Source organism: Benincasa hispida, chromosome 6, assembly GCF_009727055.1.
Source record: "Benincasa hispida cultivar B227 chromosome 6, ASM972705v1, whole genome shotgun sequence".
NCBI classification, from domain to species: domain Eukaryota; kingdom Viridiplantae; phylum Streptophyta; class Magnoliopsida; order Cucurbitales; family Cucurbitaceae; genus Benincasa; species Benincasa hispida.
The window spans coordinates 2235841-2248388 of NC_052354.1; the positions used below are offsets into that span (position 1 = coordinate 2235841).

The window sequence follows — 12548 nt, forward strand, 5'->3', positions numbered from 1 at the left end:
TATACATCGAGTTAGAAAATTAGTTCATTATGATTAAAAATGAAATTCTGAATATTTAAACGAATTGATTATTTAAAGGCATGTTTGGAATGATGAGAAGAAAATGTTTATCAAAAAAATCATTTTTATTTAATTTCTTTTGATAAAAACGGTGTAAAGTACACCTTTAAATTTTTTTTAAAATGACTTAGAATTAAACAAACAAAATATAAGTGTTGTGTCATTGACATCCCATTTTATAATTTTTTAGGGATGTTTGGAGCAAGGACTATCATAAGATTATAATAATCACCTCTTGTTATATTACTATTTATCTTATAGTTTTTGCTATTTTGCAATCATTTTTAAATTTTTTGTTACAGTGTTCACTGACACTGACAAATGTCCACTTTACGAAGATCTCTTCCCTCTCTTCTGGATCGAACATCAATTGCAATGATTCGATAAACGGTTCATTGGGATAGATGTAAATTAACAATATTCGATCACCATCACTCCCGTTTTTCACCATCGCCCACTGCACGAGCCAGGTCCGCCGTCGACCCCCCCTCCTTGTATTTTCTTTTTTTTTCTTGCCGTTTTCACGTGCCGGCAAATGACGAACGGAATTCGTGATCGAGCCATTGGGACATGTTTTATGCTTCTGCTCATGAGATTTAAACTTCTTTTCATGTTTTTTTTAGCTTTCAGTGTTGATGTTTTAAACTTACTATTTAGAATCGCTTCCAGATTTATTTATTATCATTTGACTTATGGGTATCCTATTTAAAATTTAATGCATAAGTCTTTTAAATTTACCTTATTTAATTAGCATTTATTTCACCACAACAGAGTGTCGATTTAAGTTTCATGCATGCATGTGTTTAGTAACGACCTAACTTAAGTCCTAGAGAGTCGGGTTGTTACCATTGGTATCAAGAAGTTTTCTCCTCATACGGCTCGAGAAAATTCAAAGTTATGTATAGAATTCTAATTGTCAAATAGATCTATATGAGTGTCTATTACTATATACCATTGATAGACAGTGACATTTTATAATATTTGTAAATAAGTTGACTTATTTGCCTATATTTGAAAACAAATTATATAAATCAAGTAAAAAGGTGAAAAAAATAACCCAAAAAAAATCGTGAGGAAACAAGTATAATTTTTAAAAATAGGAAAAAAAAACATCGTTATCAAATGAGGTCTAAATTACTTACCTACTTCCATATGATGTGTTTAAAAACTTTTATTTTTACTCTTGATTTTTTTTTTTTTTTTTTTTTTTTTTTTTTTTTTTTTTTTTTTTTTTTTTTTTTTTTACTTTCAAATCGTCATATAACTCATTTTGTAGAGATTTTTTAGTGGGAAAAATCTTCTCTACACCTTATATTTCATAAGTGTCCTAAAATTTTAAATTATTTCATTAAGAAATTTTACTTATAATTTTGGGCAAATTTACCTTTTTATTTTATTAATTTTTTGTTTTCTTATTATCACCAATCTGAATTTTTACTTTTTAAAGTGGTATTTATTAAATTCGGTTAAAAGTGAGACTCAAACCAAAATTAATATACAAATGCATATTGAAAGAGAAAATCTTAAAAGATGAATAAGATTTTAAATAATTTTTTCTAAGCTAACTGTTCTTACAATTCACTTTTTTGTGGTCAAGATTGATAATATTGGCATTATAATCAACATGAAAATTTAATCAAACTTTGATTGTTAAAATGAAAGAAGTCCATAGTCATACAAATACTTTGACACATGAGAAAGCATTTTAATCTTATACTTTTTATTGGTCAAGTGACAACTTTTTCTATTTGGACCTTTTTTCTTTGTAGTTTTAAAAAACATAATATTCTAGTAATGAATTTTTTTTTAAAATTATTATTTTTTAAAAGAATTGAGATGATTCTCTAAAATATTAGTAACAAGAGCCCTTTTATCTTGCAGATTTTGAGAAACTTGGTCAAAGTATTATAATTTTTAAAGCCATAGCTTCTCTTTAAAGTCCTCCTTCTAGGTGAGTATATAATGGCCAAAACTGTCTATGGAGGGTTTTTTTTTTTTCTTTTTTTCTTTTTTGAATTTCAATTGTCTTTACTTGGAAAAGTACCCCTCTTCTTTGTTAAATAAATTAATAAATACCATAAATATAAATATTCATATAGATGTCATTTACAAATCTAGATATTGTACATATAATAAACTAATGAGTTTTTATGTGTCTAAAATTCTTGATTGGCTTAGCCATTCGCATTCATAGTCAATAATTTTTTTTTTTTTCCTTATTGTGGACTTTTTGTAAAATAATGACTTGAACCCATTACCATAATTGTGCAAATTAAACAAAAAGGGAATATTGAAAGAAGGCATTAACCAACCTTAAAAGGTAAATTGAATATTAGTTTAAAAAAAGAAGAAAAAGGTAAATTGAATATTCAAAGTTAAAAGTGGAAACTACAATTTGAGTCAAATCTCTGTTTAGTTCTCTCTCTTTCAATTACCATCTATTTTAATATCAATAGTTTATAGTTCTTTCTTCCCAATTGAATAATCTAAGATTTAAAATAAAAAATTAAAAAATATATTTAAATTAGTAATTAGACATTCTAATATATTTAAACAAGTTAAAATATTTATTATTTAAATTATATTCATATTAATGACACCTTTTATACTTATTTTTTAGGGGCAATTGCAAATATTGCAATCATTGATAGATTTTGCTATATTTGCAATTCTTTAAAAATGATGCTATATACTTAATATAAACCCTAAAAATACTATCCGTTATAATTACCCTATTTTTTGTGTTTCATATTTTTGTTTACGATATAATTAATTTCTTACATTGATATATAATCCATGAAAATGTGGAAATATTAACATATCAATAAAAATTACGGATATACTAAATAAGTTATTAGGTAAATGGTGGAATGTGTCTTCTAATCCATTATGTCCTTATGCATGAGTCATTAAAGACTTTAAATGAAGATAATTTTGTAATGAAATAATAAAATCTTCAAGTAAGTTGATAATTTTGCCTATCCTCTTAGCTCTTATTAGGAATGAATCTCTTCCCAACATATAATAGAAGTACTTGCTTTTTTTTTTTTTTTTTTTTTTTTTTAATAAATAAAGTACTTGCTATGATTTTTTTAAAATTTTTTAAAACATATTTATATTTTCAAAAGATCATAAGACAAATAAACCCAAAAGAAACCACAAAGATGCTTATAGGATTCTTTGGCCTGCAAGACCTATCTTCCACAACGAATTAAAAGCTTATAATCTCCCAATAATATGACAAACATGAGAAACCAAAATGATGATAATAATAATAATAATAATAATAATAATAATAATAATAATAATAATAATAAATTTATTATTATTATTATTATTAACTTAAATAAAATTAGTGAACAATTTCAAAAATTAAATATTGCAAAGTTCTTGTCTTGATTCCTAGCATAAAATGACGGCAACGTTCTCTTCTCTTCATTTAAAGAGGATAAAAGTTTTTACTTTGACAAAAAAAAAAAAAAAACTTTAATGAATCAATTGATGTGATAAATTAGAAATTTAGTTATTAAACAAAAAAAATGTGACAGATCTCTATTTTTTTCTTTTTTTAGAATAATTTTCAATTTTGTATTTAACATTTCTTCAAACGATGAAATCTCAACTTCTCTTAATATATTATGGATTTTTAATTTTGTGCTTAATTAATTTTTAATCTATCTGACATTTTTTAAAATTTGTAGATTAGATATACAATTCAAGCGTTGTTAGAGATCTTTGTATTTAAGAGATACTTTATAAACCCTAAAATTCAATAAAATAGGGATCGTTTAATAATCAATCACTACTTCTTGACATATGAACCGTTGTAAATATATGAAAGGTAGAGAAAAAATGGTTATTAAAGTCAAAATCATGCTTTTTTACCATAAAAAAAATGAAGTTTTTTAGATTTTTCAAAATTTATGATAGTTTTCTTTGTCAATGATTTATGATTGAAAATAACAATTATTAAATCTAGGAAAAGGAAAAAAAATAATTGATTTTTAAATTTGTGATAATAATTGGAAATATAAATAATATATTGGTTTTTAATTTCACGGCACGGGGTGTGGGTGTGGGTAAGTCAAGCTTACTTTTCCTTCTTCTATATTTTGTGGGGTTTTTTTTCCAATTTGTTTCATAGTTGCAATATATTATTTTAGTAGGTTTAAAAATATATATAGTATAATTTAATATAATAAAAACAATTATTTAGTGCTTGAATCGAAACTAAAAGTTTGTTTGGTAGACAATCTAAATTATATTTTATATTTTTTAATTTATTGAGTTCAGTAAATATGTGTTTGACAGCAAATTTTATTTCTAACAACTGTTTTCCAGTTCTATGATCTAAACAATGAAAATTCTGAAATGTTTTTACATGTTCATTATATTCAAATTTTGAAATTAATATTTAGAAATACAATAATATCATGTTATAAATTTAATTTGTTTTTTTTTAATATAATATATTACAAATTATATAATATTATAAAATACTAATTATATAATTTTTTTAACATAAATCAAATTTTTTAACATAAATCATACTGATAAATAAATTAATGATAATTTATTGTCAATTAAATATTAGTGGGTAACTACAATCAATTTTATGATCTAGAAATGAATATACCAAACAAATTTTAAACAATTATTTATATTATAATCCAATTTTTGAATTTGCTATCAAACATATATCTGAAAACATGAAATATAACTTTATTTTCATAATCTCTTATTTTCAAATTTATACTTTCAAAATCTCTACCAAACAGACTCTAAAATATTCCGATTTGGTCAAACAATTTTAAGTTTAGTTTCTTCTCTAAACATTTTTACCTTTATGAACTTTTTATTTTTCAAATACATCTCACTAAAAAGTAAAATTTGTAGATACAAAAATCCTAGGGAGAAATGATGTTGTTCTAACATAATTTTCTCAATAAATTTATCTCTTTTTTTCCAACTAATATTTTCTCTCTAATGATATATCAAAAACAAAACTTTTCTCTTAACAAAAGTTTCTCCCTAACATTTTCATGTAAAAATAATAGTTTCTAAGAGCTATATTAGCTAGAAAAATAAATAAATAGAAATTATAAAGGTCAAAATGCTAGAGAGAAAAAATTATGTGAAATTTCTGTTTTATTAACATTTTTTCTCTCAAAAATTTATCTTTTTTTTTTTCTCTAACTTCTATTTCTTTATTTTTATCTAACTAATATTTTTAGTCTTAACAAATATTCTCTTTTTAACCTTTTCTCATTCTCAAAATGTTTCTAAACTTACTGTGTATAACTTTTCTATCTTAAAATTTTATATTTATGTCATAAAATTTTTAGTTTCACATCTCTATATATTTTTTTCTCTCTAAAGCATCTCTTCATCTCCACTTTTTAAAAAATTGAAAATTGAAAATAATTATCATTCAATTTTTTTTTTAAAGAAAAAAACAGGTTTTTTTTTTTTTTTTTTTTTTTTTGTGAAAAGACAAAAAACGATTATAAAACATGTATGGCTTTTGAAGACCAAAAACAAAAAAATAAATAAACTGAAATAGTTATTAAAAGATGCCTTATTTTTGCAATTTTCTTTTCTTAAAAAAAAAAAAAAAAACTTAGAAGATTGACTAGAGAAAAAAAAAATTTTTTTAAAAAAATCATTTTCATGTAAACTCTTTTTGATAAAAAACCGTTAAAATAAATTTTAAAAGTATTTCGAAAACTATTTTGATTGGTTGCAAAACACTTCAAATTTTTTCAAATGACTTATTTTTAAAATTAAATCTATGAAAATTGAAATCAAATTATATATATATATATATATATATATTATATATATATATTTGAGATAAAATTGAGAACCTTTTTATTAAGGATATACAAACAGCTTTCAACAAGCCCTCTTCATCTCTAATTAAAGCACGTTTCAGAAGAATCTTTAACAAATGGGACGTTAATATAATCACTTTTTTTATTAGTTTAATTTTAAAAATCATATATAAAACCAAAGAACTGAGTTTTTCAAAATGTTTACAACAAATTTTAAATCAATTTTTTTTTAATTAAAAATGTGGGAAATTGGAACTGGAACCATTTCGATTAGGTTTTGGCAAAATATTAGAAATGTGGTTATCCCATATCGAAAAGGTTTAAGAAAGTGATAGACTCCAAGTACTATAAAAGGAACTTACGACTTTGGTTTCAAATTGTCCTAATTAGAAATACTTTAAACTTCAATGTGCTAACTTTAGTTAAAATTTCTTTATGTATTCTCTAGTTTGAGTTGAAAAAAGGGTATCGGGTTTATACAAGTTTTGAGAGAGTGCTCTTATAATTGGGATTGGTAGAAAATTATTCACATGGTGGATTTCTTTCTTGTAGATCGTGATTTTTCTCCGAATTTATAGTTTTTATGTAAACTCTTATGTCTAATTTCTTTATTATTTTTCTACTTATTTCTACCGTAGAAGTGGAAATGATAATAAATGTTTGAATAAAGAAAAGTTATTAAAAAAAATAAAATAAAATAATAACAGATTGAATAATGAAGGGATTTAATTAAAAAGATGGGAATCGAAATAAATTCTATTTGGTCACAAGAAAATTGGTTGAATTTGATTTTCTCGAATGGAAACTATTTGGTCAAACCTTTTGAAAAATGTAATGCTCTTGTGGCCACGTTTTCTTTTTCTACAATTTTTTACATTTTTGTTCAACACATTTGTATTTCTTTATTTTTAAATTCAAATCTTTACATAGTAATTTAATTTTGTTCATTTATTTGTATATGTACAACTGCTATTAATACTATAATTAAATTTAGTTACTATTACATCTATAGTTTATCATAAACACAATAAATGTAGGTATTGAAATTTTAAATCTTCTATCTTTAAGGAAAAAATTACACATCAATTATAATCGATTAGATATTATTTATATATTGAAATATTGGACCAAAACTATAAAATGATAATTTATAATAAAAGATGCCCTCCAACTTTAGGTTGAACAATTTATTTTATTCACTTTTTTTCCGGTTTAATAATTTAAAATCGAAAATTATCTGAATTATATCATAATATTAAAATTTCAAGTTTTTGTGGTTTTAGATTCCTATTACACTTTTTTTTTATATAGTTTACAAACATGTAGAACATAATCTTGAAAGTTTTAAGACCAAATTTTTAATTCTTTTTTAGACTTCAACATTACGTGTTAACGCGGAATTTAGATCTCTGACCTCTTAATTAATGGTATATATACTTTAATTAATTAATCAAGACTCATATTTACGATCACCAAACATGTGTAATTTAATCCAAGTTCAAATGCCAAGATTTTTTAATTAATAAAATAAAGTGTTCTATTATATTCATTCCAAAATAAAAAAGAACAAAAAAAAAAAGTTAAATTACAAATTTATCTCTAAATATTGCTAACAAATAATTGAATTTTAAAAGCGATTATAATAAATTCTTAAACTTTCAATTTTATATCTAGTAGATCTCGAAAAATTCAATTTTAATACATTAAGAAATTATTATACAAAAAATAGAAATAAAAATTCAGAAAAAAGATACAATTAAACTTGAATCTTAAAATAGTTAAAAAGTGAGTTTAAATCCTTCCTCTCTAGAGGTCAACGATTCGATCTTTCACCGGTAATGTTAAAAAAATAAAAATAAAAATAGTAATAAAACTGTTGGAAGTAGGGCCCAGGAAGCAAAGTTCACATAAGATGTGCTCACGATTTATATGTGCATGTCTTTCTTCTATCTTTGGCATTCTCCCTTTTCCCCAACTCTGAATCTCTCTTCTGTGTTTGGCAAAATTTAAGTTTTATATATATAAATAAATTCAAAACACTTATTATACCCTCTCTGATCTCTCAATGCCCATCATGTTGCCACTCCTCCTTACAACTCTAGTTCTCCTAACGACGTCGTTTTTCATCTTCTCTTTACTATACGACACCCTTTCTTGCTACTGCTTCACTCCTAGACGCATCAAGCACAAGATGGCAAAGCAAGGCGTGCGCGGCCCTAAACCCCGCCCTCTCCTCGGCAACATCCTCGACGTCGCCGCCCTCCTCTCCAAATCCACCTCCTCCGACATGCCTTCCATCTCTCACGACCTCGTCCCCCGTCTCCTCCCTCATTTCCTCGCCTGGTCCACCCAGTTTGGTACGTCGATGATGAGTCAATCATGATGATGACCCTCAAATTATTTGCATTGCGACGATTATCATCGTTAAGTAATTTATTTTATTTCATCTTTTCAGGGAAGAGATTTATATTTTGGAATGGGATTGAGCCAAGAATGTGTCTGACAGAAACGGATTTGATAAAAGAGCTTTTGTCTAAATACAGCGCCGTTTCGGGCAAGTCATGGCTTCAACAACAAGGCTCTAAGCACTTTATTGGCCGTGGTCTTTTAATGGCCAACGGCCAAAATTGGTTCCATCAACGCCATATTGTCGCACCCGCTTTTGTCGGTGACCGACTTAAGGTCCGTACGCTTTTGTGGTTTTTTTTTTTTTTTTAAAAAAAAAAAATTATAATATGTGAGTGGGGAAATCCAACTTCTAGCGTAAATGATTTAAGAACACGAATAAATGATTATTTATTATTATTTTTATTTTTGGATTTGAATTTTAGTGTTTTGTTTTGTTTTTTCAGAGTTATGCGGGGTATATGGTGGAGTGTACAAGGGAGATGCTGGAGTCAATAGAAAATGAGGTGAAATCGGGGCGATCAGAATTTGAAATCGGCGAGTATATGACAAGATTAACGGCGGATATAATATCGAGAACGGAGTTTGAAAGCAGTTACGAAAAGGGAAAACAAATCTTTCATTTACTTACTGTTTTACAGCATCTCTGTGCCCAGGCCAGCCGCCACCTCTGTCTTCCCGGTAGCCGGTAACAATTTTTTTCTTTTCTCCTTTTTTTTTTTTTTAATGCTGACAGTGCTAACCTTTGACATGGCTTTATTTTCATTTTTTTTTTTAAAAAAAAAATCTAATTTCTCTCTTCTCTCTCCTCTTTTTTCACTCTCTTTTCACTCTCTTTTTTTAGCTACATTTTGTTAATTTTTTTTTTTTACCATCGTGGAGTGTAGAATTGAACTTATAATTTTAAGATTGATAATGCAAACATTATGTGAGTGTCCTATGCTCATTTTGATCTCTTTTCTCTTTTATTGTTGGAACAAAAATATTAGCTCATGATAAAAAAAAACTTGGGTGTGCAATGTTGTAGTTTTAAGGACATTTTCGTCTTTTTTGTATTATCACGAGTGCAATTGCTTCGTTTGATCTCTTAATGCATCGTTTTAGATCAAGTCACACTTACAACATTTCAACGACCTCTTAAGCTCGATTTCTTGTAACATTAATTTTCTAACTATTAACTCGATTTTGGTCGGAAAAAACAACTATTATTAAGAGCTATCAAATCATCATAAATTACATTTTTTCAATCAAACAAGGTTATTAGGTACAATTTGTCATGTGACAAATTTTTTTCTTTTTAAAATTTTTTTAAGTTTTTATTCTTCCGTATAATTCTAGTAGATATATACTATAGAAAGTGTGCAAAAAAAAAAAAAAAAAAAAAGAATTCAAACACATAAAAGTGAATGTTATTTTAGAGTAATATTTTGATGATGGGTAGTTTTTAATTTGGGTTTTTGGCAGGTTTTTTCCAAGTAAATATAACAGAGAAATAAAGGCATTGAAAGGGAAAGTGGAGGAATTGTTAATGGAGATAATACAAAGCAGAAGGGATTGTGTGGAAATTGGGAGAAGCAGTTCATATGGGAATGATTTATTGGGAATGTTGCTAAATGAAATGCAAAAGAAAAAAGATGGGAATGGTTTGAGTTTGAATTTGCAAATTATAATGGATGAATGCAAAACATTCTTCTTTGCTGGCCATGAAACCACTGCCCTTTTGCTCACTTGGACTGTCATGTTATTAGCTACTAACCCTTCTTGGCAACACAAGCTTCGAGCCGAAGTTATCGCTATCTGTGGTTCTGAAACGCCCTCGTTTCATCATCTTTCCAAACTTTCTCTGGTAAGAAATGTCGAGATTTTAATTTTATAAATTATTTTTTAAAAAATTTAATGTGATAATCAAGTTTTTCACCCTTTTAAAGCAAGTTAAAATTTCTTATTATTTGTATTTTATATAACATTTTTCTATTACTATAATATAAAGCCCAAAAAAATTATTAATAAGAAGATGAAAATTTAATATCCTAAAAAAGTGGGGGATGGATAACCCACTAAGGTTCCCAAACTGTCTTTTCAGCTATAATAGAAGATTTTTCAAAAGAATTTTATAATTTGGAAAAGGAAGCCTGAGTTTTGCAATCATTTTATTTTTTTTATTACCATTTTCTATTTTTTCTAAGTAAAAGAATTGAATTTTTATTTAAATGTTAAAAATAATAATAATTTTTTTTAAAAAAAAAAATAGTTTGATTTTTTAAAACATAAGGTAGATAACCAAATAAGATAAAAATTTATGGATTTAATTTTGAACAAATAAAAATTATAAACTAAATAGATAAATTAATTTATGGAAGGAAAAAAAAGATTGTGGGTGGGACCCTAGTTCATTTTAATATGGCTTACTTCATGGCACACCACTTATAAATGTCTTTTTCCTCAACTGAATTTTCACAAATTTTAGAAGAAAATTAATTAATTAATTAATTAAAATCCAAATATTCCACTTAACCAAAACTAATGATTGTTGTAGCCACTTCAGTTGGCCCTGAAAAGACATTAAAACTCATAAACACATGGTCAATCTTTTACCATTTACAATTTTTTTTTTATGGATTTAAATGAGCTTAATTAACATATTTTTATTACAATATAAGGAAATACTTGTACATTTACTTATTTACCCTTACATTTGTTTGATAAATAAATATTCATATATAGACATGATTAGGTACAACCTTTTACAAAATAAAAATAATTGAATATTTTAAAAGTATTGATCACATGACGGATTTTTATCGAGTGTTTTCTACGTAACTGCATCCAAATTTTTTCCGATTATAATTATTTATATCTTTTTATTCGTGTACATTTACTTATTTGTCCTTAATTACAGTTAGGTATGGTGATAAATGAATCGCTAAGACTATACCCACCAGCAAGTATTCTTCCAAGAATGGCATTTGAAGATATAAAACTTGGAGATTTAGAGATCCCAAAAGGATTATCAATATGGATTCCAGTGTTAGCCATTCATCATAGTGAAGAAATATGGGGAAAAGATGCAAATGAATTCAATCCAGAAAGATTTGCCAATTCAAAAGCTTTTACTTCTGGTGGTTTCATCCCTTTTGCTTCTGGCCCTCGCAATTGTGTTGGCCAATCTTTTGCTCTTATGGAAACTAAGATCATCTTGGCTATGCTCATCTCCAAATTTAGCTTCACGATCTCCGATAAATACCGACATGCACCCGTTGTCGTCCTCACTATAAAACCTAAATACGGCGTTCAAGTTTGTTTGAAGCCTTTGAATACACAGAGTTAATACTTGAATGCATCGTGAGTTGCACCCATCTTTTTGTACCTCGTTCCAACCAGACACTAGAAAGAATAATTTAAGGAAAAAAAAAAAAAGAATTGATTGGACAGCTGAAATAGATGGGTGTAGCGTAGAATGCACTCAAGTACTTTTCCTTAATAAATTTTCTCTAAGGTAGAGTTTCTTTTTCCTTTTTGAGACGAGAGAGAGATTTGGTCATTTTTCACTCGTTTGTTTTTGTTTTTCTTTTTGCTCTCTCTTTCTGTTTTTGTCATTGTGAAGAGAAAGAGAGATGTGGGAGAATATGAAGTTTGGTTGTAATGTTATATTTTGAGCAATATTAAATAGAGGCAACCGTTTTTTTTTCCTTCTTCTTTTTTAATTATTATTCGACATTTTAATCGTTAACAAATTATAATGTATCTCAGTTGAATTATATTGGATTAATTGACTTGAATAAAGGACATAAGTTTTTTTTGTTGGAAGAAAAAATGTATAATATAAGAAAAATGGAACAAAAAGTGAGTTAATTACATTACAGGTCAAAGCCAGCAGCTTCTTAATTGGCCTCAAATGCACTACTTTGGAGTTTAGAGGTTATTATATTGAAGCTTCTCTCTTAGACAGTTTCCCCAAAAAAGGGTGTCTATGACTTTTTACATGCTCCAAAACAAAACTTTATTAATAATATAAACAAAAACATACACCAAAACATTATGCATTTTCTTCTAATCTTTCTTTCAAAGGATGCTTTAATTAATTAATTTTTTTTTTCCTGCAACCCATTATTCTTTAATTATCTTCACGTCCCACTATCTTTTTTTAAAAAATTACTTAATTGTGTCTGCCTCATCTAATTGTTTAACTACAGTTTGTGACCTAATAATTAAATAAAAATATTTTAAAATTTTGTTTGTTGTGTGATT

The 12548-nt window shown here is 26.3% G+C and overlaps 1 protein-coding gene across 1 annotated transcript; it reads left to right on the plus strand.

The window, feature by feature from the left end:
• Nucleotides 1–7871: 7871 nt before the first annotated feature.
• Nucleotides 7872–11967, plus strand: LOC120080333 (cytokinin hydroxylase-like). Its single transcript, XM_039034977.1, has 5 exons — nucleotides 7872–8251; nucleotides 8350–8576; nucleotides 8747–8988; nucleotides 9765–10146; nucleotides 11200–11967. Exons 1-5 carry the CDS (start codon nucleotides 7960–7962, stop codon nucleotides 11626–11628), a joined length of 1572 nt encoding a protein of 523 aa, XP_038890905.1. The 5' UTR covers nucleotides 7872–7959; the 3' UTR covers nucleotides 11629–11967.
• Nucleotides 11968–12548: the final 581 nt, after the last annotated feature.